This window comes from Orcinus orca, chromosome 4 (assembly GCF_937001465.1).
Source record: "Orcinus orca chromosome 4, mOrcOrc1.1, whole genome shotgun sequence".
Lineage (NCBI taxonomy): Eukaryota > Metazoa > Chordata > Mammalia > Artiodactyla > Delphinidae > Orcinus > Orcinus orca.
This window is the reverse complement of record NC_064562.1, coordinates 13,147,978-13,170,909: the sequence shown is the minus strand read 5'-3', so window position 1 is coordinate 13,170,909 and position 22,932 is coordinate 13,147,978. Positions and strand designations below refer to the sequence as shown.

The following is a 22,932-nucleotide window of genomic DNA, read 5'->3' as shown; positions in this document are numbered from 1 at the left end:
TGTTAACTTTCAACTATCTTGGTTGAACCTCAAAAAGTTCCATTCAGCAAACCTCTGGCCTACTGAATCACATATCTGGCTGACATTAGCTGAACTGACCTATCAGTCACTCGCATGCACCCTTTCCCTGCATCAGAGTTCCTGCAGAGAAGAGCATTTAACATGGCACAGGATGAAGTCCTCGTCTTGTTCCAGCAGAGACGTGGACCACATGCAGCTGTTAGACATTCTATAAAGGTCATTCTCCCTCTTGAATTTGTGTATTATTTGTTTTTGTTCTTATTCAACACTTGACACTTCTCCTTGTCTCTACCTTTGTACAGCTCCTTTTCAAGTAGATTAGCATTTATCACTTTATATATATAACATATATAACATACCTGTGTGAAGCACATTTAAAATATGTTGGTAAAAGTAAGCTTTTCTTTCCTTTTTTTTCCTTTCCTGATGGCCCTTACCTTAACACAGTGCATCATCCTACCAAATATAAAAATGACTTGTTGCAAATGATGCACTATGTCCTTCTTTTCCCACTTTGTACACCACTTTAATCATCATAATTTTCTTTTAATTCCTTTCTATTCCACACATGAGAGGGGAAGCAAAAGAAGAGATGTTCAGAAAGAATGTCTGAAATGTCTGCTGGATTCGAAGAAAACAAAGTTTCAGGAAAGAATACATTAAAACATATCTAAAACTTTCATTTTTTAAAATGTGAAATTAAAACAGGTATATAATTTCTGTGAAATAATTAAATTAAGTAAATTTATTTTTCGTAAGAGAAGAATGTTGGCCAAATGTTTTATGTAGGACCTGGCTAGCTTAACCTAAAGACCTGGCCAAGGAAACATGGCCAACTAACAACTCCCATCTCTCAGTGGAAAATAAGGTAAAACAGGAATATATGTGAAACATGTCTGGCTACTCCCTGGCATATGATCTACTCTAAAATAAGGGTCTGAGTGAGTTTTTCCCAGCAGGGACCAGAGATTGAGAGGGCATAAAAACTCTATCTAGAATTACAGGCAGGAATGTCCCTAAGCACAGATATTTAATTTTCTAGAAATAATGTGAAATGAAGACTTATGCCAACTTCAAGTACTTGTATAACGTACCAATAATCAACTGAAGACAAGTTAACAGATACTTTAAAAAGATGCAGACAATGAGTCTAATAGTGACTTTTTCTTTTTTATTAATCAATGATACTGTATGACTCAGGGGAAAAAAAGCAAAATAAAACAATAGCCATTTGTAAAACACCAACAACCTGGGTTAATTTTTTAGTAACAACTCACTAGAAGAGATTTTGCTCTTTTTTTTCTTTCAAACTAATGAAAAATCAAAATCAAGGCTACAATAGTATTATAGAATGTGGTGAGAAATGCATGGGGTACCCTGCATTGCACTGATTAGAAAATCAGAGAGGGCTCTTAAGAGAGTATCTGGCTTCTTGTTCGTAAAGTGACTATCAGAGATAAAAAGAGCATGGGTTGCATGGAATAGATACAAACCCAGTGAAAACTATTCTCTAGACATAATAAGGGAAGAAATGAGGATAGGTGTCAGACCCTATTATTATCTATATTCTGTGACTGAGTGAAGTTTGACAAATTATATGGTAATGCTAAACTTCCCTTAATCTCATCTGCAAAATGGGAATGATGATAGTACCAGCATTATTAGGGTTATTGTAATAATTTAATGAGATAATATCTACAAAGGGTTTGCAACAATGATTTGCATATTGTGAGTGCTTAATAAATGTCATTCTAATTACTGGTTCTTATATATAATTATGAATAAAAAATTATATGTTATTCTTGGGACTTCCCTGGCGGCACAGTGGTTAAGAATCCGCCTGCCAAAGCAGGGGACACGGGTTCGAGCCCTGGTCCGGGAAGATCCCACATGCCGCAGAGCAACGAAGCCCGTGCACCACAACTACTGAGCCTGCGCTCTAGAGCCCGCGAGCCACAACTACTGAGCCCACGTGCCACAACTACTGAAGCCTGCATGCCTAGAGCCTGTGCTCCTCAACAAGAGAAGCCACCGCAATGAGAAGCCCGCACACCACAACGAAGAGTAGTCCCCGCTCACCGCAACTAGAGAAAGCCCACGTGCAGCAACGAAGACCCAATGCAGCCAAATAAATAAATAAAATTTTTCTTAAGTTATATATTATTCTCATTTTAGAGAATGGATTTAGTCTTTTCACTACATCCTTTTGTTATATTCTATAATATTGTTGGAGTAGGTAATCAAAAAGATGTGACCACCAGGTGACTCGCAAGCTGGACATGGGCAATGGGAGACTCCCTACCCACTTTTCCTGTCCTTGGAATGTGTGTTCCACTTGACTTCTCCCCTCCCAGAGGCTGCTCCAAGGATACAGCCTTGAAATCGAAATGTGATGTTGAGGTTATCTGAACTGGGTACGTGACTGAACTCAGTTAAAGCCTCCGATATACAGATCTGAACCCAGTAAAGGCATACAGGCATACCTCATTTTATTGGACTTCACTTTATTGTCCTTTGCAGTTATTGCACTTTTTTTTTTTTTAACAAATTGAAGGTATGTGGCAACCCTGCGTCAAGCAAGTCTGCAGTGCCATTTTTCCAACAGCATTGGTTCACATCATTGTCTCTGTGTCACATTTTGGTAATTCTCACAATATTTCAAATGTTTTCATTATTATTACATGTGTAATAATAATAATATTTGATCTGTGATCAGTGATCTTTGATGTTAATATTGCAAAAAGATTATGACTCACTGAAGGCTCAGATGATGGCTAGCATTTTTTAACAAGAAAGTATTTTTTAAGGTATGTACATTTTTTTAGACATAACGCTATTGCACACTTAATAGACTACAGTATAGTGTTAACATAACTTTTATATGAACCAGAAAACCCCCAAGATTCGTGTGACTCGCTTTATTGTGATATTCAATTTATTGTGGTGGTTCTGGAACCAAACCCACAATATCTCCTAGGTATACCTGTAAACTTTTTAAGATTCTTTGGGGTGGGTGCAGCCACCCAAGACAAACTTGTAATTAATTTCCCTTGCTTATTAAACCTGCCACCCAGCAATCTGTAGTGGTCTGACTTTTTTTCAGTCTCTCCCTGTCCTTCCTATAGTGGCTGGTTTCAGATTAAACCGGGGGGCTCCCAAGATGTTTAAGAAACAACAAGGATCCTTTGGGTGTTTTCACAGAGATGAGGCAGGACTAAGGGGACTATATCTATTTATTACATTCATGATAGTGGCACCCAAGGTGGGCAAATTAGATCAATGACCCCTCTATACACTATAGAAGCACTTCAGCTGTATTTTATTTTGAATAATGGTAATTCTAAATGTACAATACAATAAAAGTCCTTTTTCATTAAAGTACCTTTAAATTAAAATTAAATTGTGGACTTTACATTCACTGTTCTATACAAATTGTGCTGATTTGGCCTCAAATGCCCAAATAATTTACTGACCTTTAATCAGTTATAAACCTGTGGAGCTGGCTCTATTGATTAAACTCACATTAATAGGTCAATTCTAGAAGACAAGCCTAGTTTAACTGAAAAGAAAGAACAATTAGTAAATCAGTACCGATACATAAAACTACCAAGAGAATTAAGTGCTTACCAAATCACTGTGACTTCTCTTTCCCTTTATTTTCTCATTAATACACGATTTTTCCCCACAGAATTTTTTTACATAAGCACGGAACATGCAAAATAAACATGTCAGTACAGTAAATACTAGGAGGTTTAGGCAAAAAGTGGATGCTAATATTAAAATAAAATTAGAAGGTAATTAATTAATTGATTATTAAAGCATAGACATTAAAAATAAGAAAGTAATATGAGTTGAACAGATTATGACTTTAAAGATATAAAAAGTATAGGGCTTCCCTGGTGGCGCAGCGGTTGAGAGTCCGCCTGCCGATGCAGGGAACGCGGGTTCGTGCCCCGGTCCGGGAAGATCCCACATGCCGCAGAGCCGCAGAGCTGGGCCCGTGAGCCATGGCCGCTGAGCCTGTGCGTCCGAAGCCTGTGCTCCGCAATGGGAGAGGCCACAACAGTGAGAGGCCCGCATACCAAAAAAAAAAAAAAAACTATATATATATATATGTAAAAATAAAGTATAAGGTGGATTTGAAAGAAGACTTAAAGAAGGGTCATGTCTCAAAATGGATCCAGGCAGCAGAAAGATTCTGAGCTTTTAAGTAACTAAAAACACCTCTATTTTATGAAAGTTCTGGAGCAAAAAGTAAAGAGGATTTAAAAATCCATAAATTTGTTTCAGGTGTTTTGTCATATTAAACAAATAGCAAATCTCTTTGAGTTTGAAAGTGAGGATATAAATAACCAATATTTTCATAAGACAGTTTTCCTCTTTACTTGACATAATTACAAAAATCAATTAACTCTAGCCTCAGGATATTTGGCAAATGTGCACAAAAGAGAAATAAAATGTACAATTAATCACAACTATTATATTTATGAAATTTTGAGGGAAAGCAGAGAAGAAAGAGGAAAGCAAACAGTTATTTATTGAAAACTCATTCTGGGACTTCCCTGGTGGTGCAGTGGTTAAGAATCCGCCTGCCAAAGCAGGGGACATGAGTTCGACCCCTGGCCTGGGAAGATCCCACATGCCACGGAGCAACTAAGCCTGTGCGTCACAACTACTGAGCCTGCGCTCTAGAGCCTGCAAGCCACAACTGCTGAACCCGCGTGCCTAGAGCCCGTGCCCCACAAGAGAAGCCACTGCAATGAGAGGCCTGCGCACAGCGACCAAGAGTAGCCCGTGCTCACCGCAACTACAGAAAGCCTGCACGCAGCAACGAAGACTCAACGCAGCCCAAAAAAGAAAAAAAAAAGAAAACCATTCTGTGCCAGTCTTGTTTTATTTTTTCCAATTTATCTTATTTATTTAATTTACTTTTCATCTGTCTCTTCAAGATAGGTGGTTATATCTACATTTTATATATGAAAACACTAAGGTTGAGAATGTTGAAATAAACTGTCCAAGAATGATTAAAAACCAAGGCAATGAACTATATGCACAGTGACATGTTTTAGTGCAGAGAGATTTAAACTTTATAAATCTTAGAAGAATTGAGTTCCAACCTGAGTTTGGGGAGAGAAGGAGGGGATAGAAAGGAGAGAGAGTGAGGAAGAGTGGAGTGTGTAGTCTGAGGAATAGGGTTTGGATCTGGGCTAGACTGCTGGGCTCTAAATTCTGGGAGAATTCCTAGAAGAGGGTATATATATGCTTCCTGTCCCTAGCAGCTTATGGGAATAGTTCCCCAACAACTGGGTTAGCTACCTCTCACATTATATTAGCAGGCTTCAAAGAAATTAATTACTCTATGGCAATATAGTAGAGCACAGGTAAAATGGACCTTATGTTAATGAAAACAATTATCCAGTTTTACATAATTGGGCTATTTCTATCCCTTGGCCAATAGCCTACATTAAAACTTCTTTGGTGATGTGAATAGAATTACTTTTTTTTAGTAAAAATTATGCTTAATAGACTACTCAAAAATGCCTATCTATGCAGCATTCACCTCACTTAACCTCTTAATTTGCTCATCAGCAAAACGAGGACTCTGGACTATAGACAATTTCTAATATTCCTCCCAACTATGAGAATCCATGCTTATATATTTTCTACAGTGAGGATGACCTAAGGAACAAGGTCAGCCCAAGCCTAAAAATCGCCACTGATAAAGAAAGGAGGAAAGCCGCAGTCTCCTTCAGAGCACAGTTGGAAAAAGATGCTCTCAATTCCAGTTCCACATTTGGAAACCATAGAAACTAATAACCAGGGTACCAAAAGTGAAGAAAAGGAGATAAGGTTTATATGAACTACGCTATCAAGGGAAGAGCAAAAGTGTGAAGGTAAGAGGCCAATGCAGGGCATCACATGATCATTTCTTGAGGTAAAACCAGACTCCGGAACAGAGAGAAAGGAAAGGAAGGTTAAGAGAATCTAATGACTTTTATACCAAATTGAAGGGCACACTTCTGAGAGTGAAGGTTGTAGAGGATGACTCAATTGGATAAAATGGTAGTTATAGTGTAATTAACTTAAAATCACAAACCAATATTTTATGCTTATCCCCTCTAAGAAAAAAAATTAATATGCACCTTTGAAACTTTAACTGTTAAGGCTATCCTCCTCTTCTTTGGAGTATTTGCTACTCTATTATATATTTTCATAAAAAATAAAAATTGCCAAAAATCTTGTTTAGGTGATGATTTCTTCTTTTAGGATGCAAAAATTAAGCAAATTTAAATCTTTGTTGTAAACTGTCTTTATATTTCTGAGAACAATTGACTCCATGTCCTTTATTTAGTTCCAGAGACACAGCATCTGAGGTTAGTTGTGAATTTATGCAATTGCCAATATCCAATGAGTTTTGCTAGGAGCAGCAGTCAAACAGTAGATAGGGAGAATGGTTGCAGAAGAATAAAGGGAGCAATTACAGATGCTAATGTCTGATATTTTAAAAATCAGTTAAATATGTTTGAACAAAGAGAACCTACACTACTTAGCTATTGTTCCTCTTTTCTGCTGCCTGTGAAGAAAAGTGCTCTAAGTAATTAAAAATAAAAACAAAACTTCAATCTATTTCTTTGATCAGCATAAAAGACCTAGATAAGAGGAAGGAACAACCTGTTGCTAAGACAGAATCACTGCCTATTGAGGCTGGGCCAAAATACAAGCTAATCACATGCCTGCAGTTAGGGCTCTGAAATGAGTGCAGCCTTGTCCCTGTTTGCCTCCAGTCGGCCTTAGTTTGTCCCTTTCACCCCAGCAGAAATCTTAATACTGCCATTTTCACTTTCCAAAGAGTCCCAGTTTGGATAATCGATTATAAGATTACCCTATTCCAAATGAAAGGGTGTGGCCAGGAAAGGCATAGCTAAATATCAGTGTCAGTGATAACAAATAACATTCTATTTCATGTAATTTGAGAGTGAAGTATCATCTTTAAAGGAATACTTAACCTTAAATTCAGTCACTTTAAGAAAGACTTTCAACTTTGATTTATATGTTGTAAAAAGGCATAGTTGTAAACCTGAATTACTATTTTAGGAACAGAGGATAAACAGGGAACCCTATCTGATGTCAGGCATGGGATCCACTTTCTAAAGCTCAACCCAGACCCGGGACCCTGACTGTCAGTATAGTTAAATTGCAAGTTATGTCTCCTGAAGTATGAACACTGACAGTTTGCGTGGTCCACAAATCCATATTTTAAATGTTACAACTGCTTATCCTTATAACAGATGAAGTGGAGAGGAAGCAGGGGCAGGAAAACTTGAGACTTTCAAAGTCTCATCACTTTTCCAAAGACTTCAGAGCTATGAAGTGGTAAAGTGACCAAGGCAAGATTTGAATATATAACTTGGACATCAAATCGAGTTCTTCTATTTCTGGTACTATACACTGCTCTGACTCTTTAAGAAACAAAAATTACCAATCATCATGATTTTTTACTAAGTCAAATCATTCAGGTTATTCTTCACCGATTCTAAATTTCTCATCCCTTAACCTACTCTAAAACCAACAAGAGAGCCTGAGAGAAAGACTGAGAAATGCCAGAAGCCTTCCTCCCCACTGGAGCACTCCACTTTCCATCCTTGGGTCTCACACAATGGATCAACTTAGGAAGAACAAAATAGAGTAAGATGGCAAAATTAAGTTCCAATAATATCACACCTAAACTGTTTTGACTGGATTAAGCGTTGACAGTGTATTATAAAAACAGGCTGAAAAGCTAGACTCTAAACAATAACACGAAGACAGAAAGAAGACTGGCTTTTATCTGGATCTACTCCATTTCACTCTTCAGTTCAACCAGTGTTTTTACACACATGCAGACACACTGCTTCTTCTTTCACATTCTTCTGACTGCAGATCCATGTTTTCAAACATTTCTTATCTGAGAACACAGATCCTTAACCATGAAGTAGAGTCTTCTGAGACACTTAAAAAGCGAGGCCTGAAGTCCCAACGAGATCCCTTTAGTCCCATTTCAGGCTTAGTCCCATTTCAGGCTTTGCTTCACCATCCTAGGAGGACAATTTTCCTTCCCTTCAGCTAATTATGTTTGCAGATAATGTGTAACTAAAGAATACACAATTTTATGGAAATATTTTTACCCTTCCATGTAATTCTATTAATTTACATAAGGGAATTCTACTTGCAATATTCACTAGAAGAGCAATCACGCACAAGAAATTAAAATTATCATATTTTTATTTTACCTTTGATAACCTACCATTTTGTCAAAGATCACTCCATTTTAAAGTTGTTTTGATTGGCAATGGATATCAAATAAATTAACAGCACTAGTCTCTTAATATTAGTCCCAGACCCTGATTAAAAATATGTATGGTCAAAAAAAAATATGTATGATCATATTAAGAAATGAGAATACAGATATACACTTTTAAAAGTCAGTGATAATACTGAAGTAACAATTCTGTACTGTTAAACAAGCACACACAGAAACTAAAAATCATAAGGCCCTTGCAGAACTACTATTTTCTGAATATAAGTAGCTGAAAAATATTTTAAATTATTCACATTTTAAATAGGAAATGACACTATGAGCATTGGATTGAGGGAAAAGTTAAAAAAGAATGACCAGAAAAACACTGTTATCATTTTTAGATCAAAACAGCATTGAGAGCACTATGGAGAATGTGACTTTTTTATTCTCCATTTGAGGCAGGAAGGGGGGTAGGGATTGGGAAGCTGCTGTCTGGGATATAACACCTCACTATCATGCCAAAATAATTTTGAGTTCAATCCAGATTCAGTTTCTCTCATCTCTCTCAGTCTCCTATGTTGGTGAACAGCATGCGCCTCTACTCAGTCACTTAAGATAGTACTCGACAAATGATGTTAGACTTTCTTCTTTTACTCCTACTTCTAAAGAATGACCGAGTTGACAGAGGCAAACTCCTGGGTCTCCCCTCTAAGCAAATTTTCCTCTCCATTCCCATGTGCAGTTGCTGGGCACAGCCCTGCACCAAAACATAACTGGACTACTGCCAAGGTCTTCTCCGCTCTCCACCTACCACACTGCCACTATAAAGAGCTTGTAACACAAGGCTGGGCATCCCTTAGCCTAAATTATTTACAGAATTCCCATGCACCTCATAGGGATTTTCCTAACTTTTAACCTCCTCTGTTGCCATAGCCTCCACTGTTACAATGTTTCTTCCAAACAGAATTGCTTACCATTTCCCTCTTTTGCCAGACTGTAACTCCATGGTTTTGGCAGCAGTGTGTTCCAGGTCAGGTACTGCTTTCTCATGACAGTGGTGAACAAACTTCATTTTTCTATGAGGGCCAATGTATATGGTAGGATAACTTATACAGTCCACCTTTTTTTTCCACTCAAACTGAAAAGAGTCATATATATTAACGAACACTGCATGTATAGCCATGTGCTTCCCAGTTTCTTTTCAAAAGTACAATATTCAAATTCTTCCTTGTGGGCTATAACATAGCATCAGCTAGAAACCAACTGGGAACATACAATATAAATGCTTAGTACACAATTTGTATTGATACGAATGTCAATCCAACCGTTTTTACAAAATTACCTAAAGCGTTTAAGAAGTATAGCTGAATGAAATCCATACTGTCTTTAAAAAAAAAAAATCACCATAGGCATGACCCTTGGAACTGAGCTAATCACAGGGGCCCTGGCTATCAGCAGCAATAGCCCTAAAGGGCACTCTTTTCCCAATAATAATAATAGTCTTCATCCTGCTCCCAGACTGTCATTCAGAGTATTCTTCTTTGGTGGCCTGGAAGCTTCACTCCTCTTATAATCTCAGCAGCCAAAAGCAAGTTCTAGCTTTAGAATCTGGGCAGTATTTTGAGAAAATGAAACTTCTCAACAAGCCTGTGCATATGAGCATTCAGGGGCTGATTTTCCGGTTTATGGATTATCTAAAACCCTTTGCTCCTTCCTTGCTTTTGGCCATTTCACTGCTCATTAGCATTGTCACTGAAGGATAGACAGGAAATATAGAAGGAAAGAATCAGAGCAGCCAGTTTTGCTATGTATTAACCACTTATCAACCACAACAAGAACTCTTGTGGAGAAGAAGTAGTATTGGACAGTTATTTTTTGAACTATCTGTTATTTTTCAATTTCCAATGTTTGTCCTATTCTTAACACCTACATAATTAAAAGTTGGCATAAATATGTTTTCCCAACAATACTTATTCCATTTGTAAAATTAACTAATTTTACTTTTTCTGTGAGGCAATTTTCTTCTTTTGTTTGCTACACTATAAAACTGTCATTTTCATTGATGTTTTATACATCTAGAAGAAAGTACAAATTAGTAATATGAGATAACAGTATACTTATAACTTCAAAACTAAGAGAAAAAAATTAAATGTAATTTAATTTCTCCATACCCAAGAAACCAAGTTTAATGGAAATATCTAATATGTGGCAGTAAACCTAGAAAGGATCTCATTAGTTTTATTAATTACAAGATAACTGGATCTTAAAGCCATCTCCTCTTTTACTTGACCTAATAGCGTAACTACTGACATCCATAGGAAAGGAAAAAGAAAGAGGAAAAGAGGTAAACGGCAGAGACTTTCCCTTAGCTCTGACTATGGCATGACTGTATCGACTTTGTAGCCTATAGGCAAAACAAGGTTAATGATTAACCATCAGGAAGCTGAGTAAAGAGTTTTCTGTTATAAATCAAGACCTTCTGCAAGTGGTAATCTCCTTATCCCAATTATAATCTTTTTTCTGAAATATACGTTTGCTTTATGGCACCCTTAAGGGCACCATAAAGGTGGCATTTATTGAATTATCACATACTCCAGTGCCATAATAGACCACAGTCATCCAACTATGAGTCCTAAATTGCTCTACTTTCAGCTTCCTAATGTACAATATTATCTCAGACAGCAGATATACTTAAAAATTCTTAAAGGATGGGAAAACATGTCTTATATGAATACATACTGAACTGTGCACATGTAGTAAGCACTGAATCAAAAAAATTCACATGGTTTTCACGTAACCTTAAAAATATTTTTTCTGCAAATAGAATATAAGGATGTAGATCATGACTTCTCAGTGTGACAATAATGAATTACAAAAAATGTACAAAACCCACCATGACTACACCACCAGGAAACTGAAGAGTAATCCCCTCAACTCTGTGCATGAGCCACCTCCCACACTAAAGAAGTGTTTTTTTTTTTTTTAACGATTTTGTTAAGAAGAAATTTATAATGGTTTTCATAAAGGGCATGCCTCCTCTGGGCTATGCTGAGAGTTGCTGGTATTTCTAAAAAGAAAATTGACTGGTTTCCTGTTATCACCATTCAAAGAAGCAACAAAGAAGAAATATGGACTGAAGGGCAAGATAGTAATTGCCACTGCACCTCTAACACAATTTTATCTGTTGTCAGATTGCAGAAATTACAGAAGGAAGAATTAGTCTTCCAGATTTTAATTCACCATGAACTACATGCAACAGAACAACAGACCTGACTCTCTTTTTCCAGTTTAGCTCCAAAGGTATTACCTAGCCTTCAGTTTTTAAGATAATAAGCCTATCTAAAATGTGCTCCTCATGGGGCCTGTCATTTTAATGATATCAAGGTTAAGTATACTAAGCACTTCACCAATTTTAGTGGCCCATTCCAACTTAAACTTAGATTTAAATCTGCTAAGCATTTCCTTCAAACAATTGTATTTCACCACCCAGGAAGTTATGAAGTAGCAAGTTTAAAATATCTTTTAATGTTATATACTTCATTAATTATATTCTTCAGCTCCAGCCATAACACAGCATGCCTTCTTTAACAGTCATTGCTGTGCCCAAACCACAGGACTCCTATCCCCTCACTGTTAATGTATTCTATGTTTATACGTCAATTAATAGATGTAACCAAGCAGAAACAACCATGTGATATTCATATTACATTGTTTCCATGAGACAAAATGTTTTTATGGAGGAGATAGTACAGGAAATGACAAAGAACACAGAAAAATATCATTCATCTGTTATTGGCATTCTTATTTTAATACAAAATTAATTATTTTATCTGCAAAATCAATACATAACAGTGTATTAATAGGAGACCAATAAAAGAACTGAGATGCATTTTCAGAAGGCTGAATTCTGAGGTTAGAAAATGTGGAACACTTTTTTTCCTCATTTTCACCTATGTCTAAAGATCTGTCAGCTATGGTATAGCACAAATAGAAGTGAAATTTCCATAAAAGGAAATATTTAAATGTGTTACTGAAAATTAGTATCACATGAATTTATTTCATCTATTTAATTTCTATGTGGCAATATATACTGCCTTGTGAAAAACTATACTCTTTTAATTGTTCCAAAATGATTTTTTAAGTGAATTAAATGCATAATAGAATTTAATTAGAGAAAACCTATATTCAATACAAATGTCTATTGTAACAAGATAATTCTATGCCATTTTAATGCCATTTACATAGGAATAATGTGTGTTCCTAAAATTAGCACATTACTAAAAGACTAAATGTTGATTCTATCTGTAATGGTATATCACTACTCCATAAGATATAATCTACTCATAATTTCAGGTAAGAAAATTATACCTAAATTTGAGTGCTAATCTGGGAAACTAAATGAAACAAAACTGCAGAACAATTAACAGAGTCTATTTCAGAGAGGACATATAAGCTTCTTTGGCTAATTCTACTGGCATTAGCCCAGTATCACTTGACCGGAGCTTACAAAACAAAACAAAAACATCAATAACCACCAAAAAACAAAAACAAAAACACAGTTCTATTTGAACAGCTGCCATCCAAACTCAGGAATCAAATAGGTCTGAATAAAAAAGAACATTTTCTTTTGAATCCTCTTATTGAAAATTTTCTTATGATTGAACCTTTAAAAAATTACTGTATATCCCAACTCCCACCATTAAAAACAAAACCCTCCCTTTATCTCATGTTCCCACCCCACCATACCCATCTCTCCCTTAAAGCAAAACTCATGGAGTTCCTCCAGTCCCATTAAATCTTTGATTCCTTGCCAACCTGTATTTTGTCCCTTCAGTCTGCTGAAAGCAATTCTGTCAAAGTCATTTTTGTCCTCAACATTTCTAAACCCAGTAGTCAAGTGTCAATTTTCATCCATATAATTTGATAGGGTGTCTGATTTCCCCCTTGAAATATTTTCCTCACTTGGCTTCCAGAACACCACACAGTCCTAGCTTTCCTTCTAACTCACAGGCCACGCATCTCTCTCTTCTCCAGGATCCTCTCTGTCTCCCTGACATCGACATTTTGCGATGCCTGTGGTATATAGTCTTGGACCTCTTCTCTTTGCACGGTTATTCCTTAAGTGTGCTATCCCCTCCCATTGCTTTAAAGATCATGTCTGTAATGATGAATTCTAAATGCAAATGTTGAATTCCTAACTCCCCCCAAAATTCCAGACTAATGTAATCAACTGCCAGCTTAAATTCTCAAATTTGACGCCTAATAGGAATATCAAGTGTAATAAATGCAAATTTTGACTTTTATCTAAAACTTGATCACTGTCCCACGTTCCCAATTTTAGTCACCCACTTGCTTAGGTAAAATACCTTGGAAGCTTCATTTCTTCCTCTGGATTTCTCCCAGCAGAACATTCCATCGGAAAATCCTGTTCATCTTCAAAATACATCCGCAATCTTACAACTGGTTCAGCTACCAACTATTGGAATAGTCCAATTCACTACTATCAAACTGATCTTCATATTTCTACTGCCATCATTCCACCCAAGCAGAGAAAGTTATCTTTCTAAAACACAAAGCATTACGTATCGTGTTTGATCTCAACCCTCCAGTGGGCATCCTACATACCTAGATTAAATACCATACCATGACCTATAAGCCACTATAGGATCTTCCCTAGCTGCCTCTCAGACCTTATTTCCTTCTAACTTCCTGCTTTGGTCATTAAACTCCACATTTGCCCCGCACTGACTCTTCAGATGTTCCTTAAATGAATTAAGTAGATTCCTTAGTGTCTTGTCTCATGGCCATTGCCTTTGCTATATGCCCTCTGGCTGAAATCCTTTTTCATCAGATATCCACATGGCTGATTTCATTTTTTTTTGAATCAAGTCTCTGCTCCAATGATCATCTCCTCAGAAGGTCTTACTAGATGACCCTACTCGAAATAGGGTGCTATTCCTTCATTATTCTTCATAGCATTTATCAGTAACTGACATTACAACTTGCATATTCTTCTTTATCTGGTTGCCACCCCCATGAGAATGTAATTCCTTAAATACAAGGACATAGGTTACTTGTTCGACATTTTAATTCCAGGACCTAAAAACAGTAGTTCATAGAGAGTAGGTTCAGAATAAATGTCTGTTGAATGATAGAATATCCTCCCACTGAGCACACATACTACATATTGTTAATAATGCCTACCTTACCCTGTGGTTTCAGGGTAACTAGCTTCTAGAATTATGATTTTGATAATGAAGCAAACATCTTTTTAAGATTAGTTGGGAAAAATCAAGCACTCAGAGCAATAAAGTGAAATTATTCATTTTAAAACATTACTTTGAATGATTTGGGGATGAAGAAAAAAGTTTAAGAACTGTTGTTTTGATAAAATTAATAACTTGATCTTTTTTCATGTATAAAATATGTTAATAAGGACCTTGACTACAGAGTGATTCAAAATTTTTTAACATACACAGGGAGGCCTTTTGGTATTTAGTTTCTTGTGCTTGCCTCTAGGCTTCCCTCTATTCACTCAAGAAAGCTTTCAATGGGTCATCCTAGCCTCAGCTTCACATTTGATAACCACTTGGTTAACAACAGCAGGGTAAAAGCCGGAATACCTGAAGAACACTGAAGAAACACTGGCTATTTCTTTTATATGCTACATTTTTGAGTGGTGCCAAACGTATGCTAATATTCCTGGGGTGTTTGGAGTTGGCAAATTCTAAAGGCTCCTGTAGTCCATGCTGGTTAGAACATAAGACTACTCATTCCTCCAGTCAGCCTTAATGTACGCTAGTATTGTGGGATACACTAGCACTGTATGTAACATCTTAGTATTAACGCTAGAGAAAACAAAAACAAAAAAAGAACAAACCCAGCTCTCTCTTCTGATGCTGAAGTTATCTAGAATAGCTGATGAACAAATATTAATTCTTGTTCACACCAAGAAAATCTTCATTCTAAGGGATCCTTAATTTGAATGATTAAGGTTTTATGCTCCATTTATTTCCCCTTGTATTTTTTTTTAATTCACTCTAAACCTAACTATTAAAAATAGTTATATGAACCACACTTGACTGTATCTCTTCCCCCAATTCCTCAAACACAGGAATTTGTCTTCATTTTAGGTCATATAATTGTAGAGCTTAAATGAACATTAGTCTAAGTCTTGTTTTAGGATTGATAAAAATGAAGACTAAAGAAAATAACTTCCCAATATTGCTCAGTTAGCTATCTATAAAATTGGTAGTTAGCCCCAAACCCTCTAAATTCTAATCCAGAACATTTTTACTAAGACTTACATCTCCAATTTTTCACATTCATCTGAAATTTGTGTCCACATCCAAATGCTAAAATTCACCTATTTAAATGACCTAAATCCACAGATGTCCTCTTAATAACCAATCATAGAATTACGTCAGTACGTTTCCCCGTACCCTTTTGACATCCATCTGATCACTTAATTTTACTCTGAATTTTTAATAGCACATTATTCCAACGAGTTTATTAATTAATACTGGCACAGGGCAAGGTCTACCATAACATGATAACTGGTTCATTCATTTAACTTAGTATTCCATTCTCTAATTTTGTGGCTTTGTCAATGTAAAAACTAATGTATCAGATTAAAGGTGACCTAAGTTTCATCCTCCGTTAGTCTTATCATAGGATATGCTAGAAGGAAGATCTTGCCTCTTAAACAAATTAAATAAACAGGAAAATTACTACTTGATAAAAGACACTGGTTTTATATTACTACACAAATCCGATGGCACTGGTGGTAGTGGTGGTGGTAGTAGTATGTGTGTGGAGGAAATTAATTAATACATGAAACTTAATATTTTCCAGGCTAAAATTATCTGAAAACATATATGATCCTGCACAAAAGTCAGTGGTTGACATTTTTTAAATATATTTATATTTGTGCCCATGTATTTTTTCCATAGCTCTGTGTATGTGTTTCATGTTACAAACATCAATCAGTTTGGGACCTTAAATATTCCATAGGTAAGCAGTTACTAATATCTGTTTACACCAGCATTATTAAGCATATCTGACTACTATTTGGTGTCTTAGATTTTTCCACAGATAGTATTAGCACAAGAGTATATTTCTGTTGTACTTTAAATTTGTGAAATAGTTACATCACTAGATCTAGCAATCTATCTAGAGAACACAGAATGTTGATATGCCCTAGAATTAAATTCTTACAAGAGTCAGGGATAATATTTCTTTTGTTGTTGTTGTTATTTTTTGAATTCTTTTTATACAGCAGGTTCTTATTATCTATTTTATAAATATTAGTGTATATATGTCAATCCCAATCTCCCACAGGGATAATATTTCTTTTTCTGGTTTGAAAATAAAAACCACTTGTATCTTAGAGCATCACAATCCTTATTAAATGGCATTTTCTTTTTCTGAGAACTAAAAAAAATAGTTCCTGGGATTTTCAAGTAGGACTACAAAGGAACAGCTCAGAATGCAGTGACACCTAATGGCAAAGCTCTCTTTATAGGGCACAAATGTATTTTCTAATAAACATTATATTTTTAGTCAAACTAAGTATTGCTACTCACCAATACGTTATTATCTGAAATACCATGAAAATCCAATAGCAGTGCCAAATACTTCACTTTTTAATACTAAAATAATATATGCAGGTGAAGGGATACTAACCTTCTGGATTAAAAGTGTGGTTTTAAAATTACAATATCTCTTTGAGATAAAATTACAGCATGATAAACTTAGCCTTGGAGATTAGAATTAAATATAATACATCTCCCATTACTCATAACAATCTCAACTGGTTTCTATTGCTGGATAAGTTGAAAGTTAATGACCTTGATTTTTATTCATATTTGAATTAGAATTTACAGGAGATATTTACTGGATGTACATTTCACTTGGAGTAGAAAGCAAAGTTCCTCAGTGTAATGGCTTATTAGTCATGTCACAGTTGCTATTGTTGATTAATAACACTGTCTAACTTAATGCACATCTGAATTGCACTTCAAACAACTGTATTATTGATACAGAAAGACATACCTCATAAAATATAACCTCATTGTAAATTTAGAAGCTACTTCTTAATACTTTCTAGAAGTTTACACTATATGTTATCCATAACTCAGGGAGCAAACAACTACTGTAAATAATAAAAGGATAACTTAAATCATTGAGATATCCCATATAGTGCAGGATCCTTGATGACTCTTGAAGGCTATCATTAACCAATGCAAATCATGTAAAGAGTTGAAAAAGAAACAATTTTACAGAAGACACAGTACAACTTCTAGAAATGCTTCTACATTCTGTATTTGATAAAATAGTCCTCAGTGTGCCAGTAATGAAAACTAATGCTTTAAATTTGCCATCTATTATTGTTTATAATGTGGTGACACATCTTATTCACCCACCAATTTTGTACTTTAAACTTTCTCATAATGAAAATATTCTGTGAATTGTCTTAGGCTTCTCAAACATGCCATAGTTTATGACCTCAGAGGACAAAGTATCATTTGCTTATGAGAAAAACATGAATAAGGGTTTCATTTCTATTTCCTGTTGGCATAAGGTATTTTACTATGACTGATAACAATAAAAACATGCTAGTGATTTTTATAATATATGAATAAGTACACTTGAGTGTTTCCTTGCAGAGATATATAACTGAGGATAGCTCATTTCAATGAGCTGGTACAGGTACAGGTACCAGATATAGAAATGAGCACACATTAAACTGTTAAAACATGAGATCCTCCGTATTAGATATGAAGCAAAACACAAACTGTGCAGTTGACTGGAAATGCAACCTAATCCCTGCTTAATTAAAGCAGTGCTCTAAACTCCCGTTGTGTATAGGGAGTAAAGAGTGTGGGACGACTGATGTATGAAGAAAATAGCAGTCAGCATGGCTAATCTCAAAGACTTTGGAGCTTTCGAGCTACATAAATCAGAGTGACTTTTGAATAGCCTCATGAAACACAATATCATTACCATTCCACTCATGACTTTCTGGTTCTTCCTACAGCATGCAAATCATCAGGAAACTTCTAAGCAATCAAGTAATGGGGGTCTGATGAAATTAATCAATGCACAGGCTCAAAGTAGAAGCATAATTCAAAATTGCACAGTTTTTATATGTCAAAAGACCTTTACTTGGTGGGAGGAGGGGCAAAGAAGATCACAATTGAGGTGATTCATTTCTAAATACTGTGTGTATTGCATGTGCATGTGTATTAAACAAGAATATGTAATTATCAAGTATCTTTAAAATATGATTTAACAGAAATTCAAAGTAATTACAATATTAGTGCATTTTTGACTGAAATAAATACATTTCCATTTCAGTCATTAGTGTTTAACCATTATATCTCATCATTGTAGTGAACTAATGTGCTCAAAAATATATATATTAGAGTTTAAAATACATAATTGACTTTATTAAAACTATCTGCATGAAATAAAAACAAAGAGAAAGAATGGACAAAGTTTTCAAACATATAATTTGGTTCAATACCAAAAAGATTCGATATTTAAAGAACCTATTAGAGCAGTGTCTTTTCATCTTTCAAGCTCGCCTGAACTACATATGGCAGCTACTGTCTACCTGAACACATCATATGAGTCTGTGAAAACCTTTCATTTCCGCTTATCTCCTTACATCTATAGAGTTGAAATATTCACTTTCCCTCCAGTGTCATCACTTTCATCCCTTTAGTCCTGAAATAATACATTCCCCATAAGCATACTTGTCACATTAGATACTTAAATGAAGACTATCACCTCCTAAAGATAATTAATTCTCTTTTCCTATTCAACCAAGTAAGTAAACTGATCCAATGAATATTAACTGGTACTTTAAAATTTTAATATGGGCATTTGGTTTTGAATTTATTATACTTTGGCCAGGGTGGGGATGGAAGGGAAAGGGGCTTCTAACCTCTGAAGTGCACATAAATTAGACTTGGTCCTTTTTTTTTTTAATTTAATTTAGGAGGTTACATTTTTCAGTATATTATAAAAGATATGAAGCATTTGAAACAACCATCAATTTGCTAGCTTCATGGCAATATTAGATAGTCTATAAAAGAAGTTAATGCTCTTGTCTAATGTACTAACTGCAGTCAAATTAATTGTCTGAGAAGTAACTACTTCTTTCAGTAGTATATACATTTAATGCATACAATCAGCTTTCTAAAGAAATATGTAATTTGTACATAGTAACTTTTTGGGGGGATCTGGTTACAAATAAGCAAGCTGTGTCACACTGACAGACAACAGAATGCCAAAGAAATAAAATACAAGTTGTGTTCTATTTTGAAACAAATGCCCAGACTGCATTGCAAAATAGTATTCATCTAGTAGAGGACAGCAAGAGCTGTAGGTGTTTGCAAATAATGTATTTATCGTTTAGACCACAGAATAAGCAATAAAATAAGCATTTATCCACAAGCCTCCCTCCTGAGCGATGATGAGTATAAGCCAGAAACCCCTCATCATAACATGAATATAAAGGTACCATGGTAATATATATCAGCATTCCTGCTCCAGTCGTTTACAACTGGACATAAATGTACATCATTTCTTTAAGAGGAGCACACGTCATTTCTGAACTCTATCAGAACATTACTGAGACCCTCCATGAGACAATTTCTCCCTGAAAAGTTCTGAACCCACAGACACTGTTACCCCAGGCAAAACGTGACCTAGCAGACAAGCTATCTAGTGCTTAATTCACTAAACGTGTTAAGTGCAAGGTTTTCTGAATCCTGACCTCATCAGCCCTTGCACAGAGATATATTCGGTTCTATTGATATAAATGATAGCGAATGGCAGACGTGTTTACAAAGACAGCCTCTGAGATCAAGAGAGGGAGCCCCCTGGAGCTGAGGGGCTGGCCGCTGTGGACTCGCACACCAGACACAAGCCTTTAGCTCAGGCAGGCACAAAGGCACAACCTCCACCTGCAGCAGGTTCCCCTTCCAGGACACGTGTGTGTGTGTGTGTGTGTGTGTGTGTGTGTGTGTGTGTGTGTGTGTGTGTGTGTGTGTTGCGCGGGGGAGGGGCAGGGGGCGGAAAGGGGAGATGCTGCGACCCATCTGTCGCCTCAATTTGCAGAGCATCAAGCCGTGTGGACACATAGAAGTCCTGCGCCCGGAAAAATTCCTCAAGGGGGGCCTCTCCTCAGCGCAGTAACTGAACCCCGCTGGCCCGCGGACGCGAATTTCCGAAAAGGAAATCGTCGCATTAACGCAGAAAAGGCTGCAAGAGCCGGTCTCGGTTCAGCTCTCACGGATTAACAAGTGAGAAGAGTTGGAGCCTGAAGCCGCGAGCGTTTGCATGATAATGACGTGCAGCCCGCGCCCGCCGCGGCCAGACCCGGCCCGTCTGGGTGCCAATAGGTAGGGCCACGAGCATCTCCAAGGCGTCTCGGCGTCCTTCCCGGACTCAGGCCGCCCATAGCCCAAGCGCCTTTGCTCTCGGCCTTGCGCTGCAACTCAGAGTTGACGGCGAGGCGAGGCCAGGCGGCTGCTCGCCAGGCAGCCCACGAGGGCGGCGCGCGCGCATGTGCTCCCGCGTTTCCCGAGCGCCCGGGGCCAGTCTCGCCGCCGCGCCAGACCCGGGAGCGCGAGCGAGGCAGCGAGGTGCGCGGCTCCCAGTCGCGAGCACCGCGCAGCCGAGAGGACAGGAAGCGGAGACGGAGGCTGGGGGCTCAGCCAGCAGCCCGTCACCGTCGCACGCGCTGCGGCGAGCGCGGCCCGCTCACGTTGCAAAACCACCTGTTCGATCCGAAGGGCGCTCTTCCCCACCCCCACCTCGCACCCCAGCCCTTTTCGCCTCACGGGTGACACCTCAGTTCCCTCAAAAGGTACTTTTTTTTTTTAAATGGAGCAAATGTACATCCGGGAAAGAACATGGAAGGTAGAGTCAATGAAACTTCTTTTCCTCACACACCAGAAGCCCCCCGCGCTCCCCAGCACGCACGCACGCTGAGGTAGATTCTAGACCCTCAAGCATACAGCCCACACTCCCCGGTTCACCGCGAAACAACAGCACCAGGCAAGGTTCGAGCATCCGCATCCTTTCAGAAAGCTGCCCAAGTGTGAGGGAAGGTAGCGGGAAGGGGCAAGGAACCGAAGCCAGCGGCAACGAGCCACACAGAGGGCGGAAAGGGGGAAGGAGAGGGGGAAGCAAAGGGGAAATATCTGCGAGCCGAAACGGTAAAAGTACCCACGGGCAGAGCCTGCCCTTGCTTACCGATGTGAATGATAGAATCCGCACTCGCCGAATCCAAGGTTCGAGACCACCAGAAGGACAAAACCAAGAGCAAGGGTAAAACTTCCATCTCCGCCTATGCTGATTGTCTTTGAGGATGGATTTTCTTTCAATATTAAAAAAAAAAAGTCCAAAGAGTTTGAGGTCACGATAGTTTAGCACAGCTTTTTCTTTTCTTTTTTCTTTTTGTCCCCCTCAATTCCTGTTACCAGACCAAAGCTTTTATAATCGTCGCTGAGGAAGGCAGAGCGAATAAGAGAAAGAGCCCAGCCTGAGGAAACCTCCTTAGCAAAGCCGTGTCACTTGGAGGGGAATTTTGGCATCGCCAGAGTTGTTTGCAGTTTGGCTTTTTTAAAATGTATCCAGCCTCGCTGCTCCCGGGCAGGGGGAGAGGCTGGAGCTCAGACCATCCCCATCCGTGCGCCGGGGCCGTGGGTCTCCGGTCCCAGCTCCGCCGCAACTTCCAACATACCAACCCCCTCCTCCCCGCTCACGCCGGATGTTCCCCTCCCCCTCCCCCCAAGCGAAAAAGCCCCCCTCCCCCCCCGCCCCAACGGCCCGCAGAGAATCACTTGTCTTCGCTGCCAAAATAAAATCTAAGTGGAAAGGAAAGATTAGGAGATTCCGAGCGGAACAGCCAGATTCCAGCAGGGAGGGGAAAAAGCCCTCTCCAAGAGGGCTGGTGAAAGTGAACTTCAAGGTAATGCAGATAGTAATGCAGAGAAAATTCCCCTTCTGCGCGAGGCGGGAGCGGAGTTTGTCAAGGCGGGCCCGGGGAGCCGGTTCGCTCGGGCGCGGTGGCGGGGGAGTTACGCCGGGCGCGAGCTGCGGGGCTGGGCCGGAGGAGGGAAGCCGCCGCGGGCCGCAGGATGCTTTTGGAGCGATTCGCCTGGCGGGATGCAGGAAGCGAGCAAGGAGCGAGCCTGGCAGCTTCAGCACTAGACCCACGTTGCCTAGAAATGGATCACCTAGGAGAACGAGCGAGCCCGCGAGAGAGCGGTGCTGTTAGGCGGAGAGAGGGGGAAACCGAGAGAGGAAGAGCTTCTCTCTAATAACCACCTCCTCCCCCTATCTGCAATACAAGGGAGAAACAAAATACTGCTCTCATTTCCCCTGGAATCTTCAACCGGGACTGAGAAAAAGGCAGGACTCTAAGAGAAAAGACGTTGACGCCTTTTTTTTTTTTTAAACGAGGTTAAAGGCAACCTAAAAAAGCCACCCCAATTATTAAACCTTGCTATCGCTATTCTCCAACAGGTATCAGACTTTTTCTAGTCTTTGCCTGGAATTAGTCACATTGCTTAAAAACAAATTAGGGACACCTGGTCACTAAGGGAAAAAGAGAC

General features: G+C 38.3%; 1 protein-coding gene across 3 annotated transcripts in view; it reads right to left on the bottom strand.

The window, feature by feature from the left end:
• GRID2 (glutamate ionotropic receptor delta type subunit 2) overlaps nt 1–22,679 on the bottom strand; it is a 1,386,623-nt gene extending 1,363,944 nt beyond the window's left edge. For 2 of the 3 annotated variants that reach the window (XM_049709175.1, XM_049709174.1), the window contains exon 1: nt 21,569–22,080. In XM_049709175.1, the coding sequence (XP_049565132.1) occupies nt 21,569–21,656 (88 nt within the window). In that variant the 5' untranslated portion in view covers nt 21,657–22,080. Of the gene's footprint in view, nt 1–21,568 lie in introns of all 3 variants that reach the window. The other variant, XM_004276975.4, reaches the window with a different exon arrangement.
• Between the last annotated feature and the right edge of the window lie 253 nt (nt 22,680–22,932).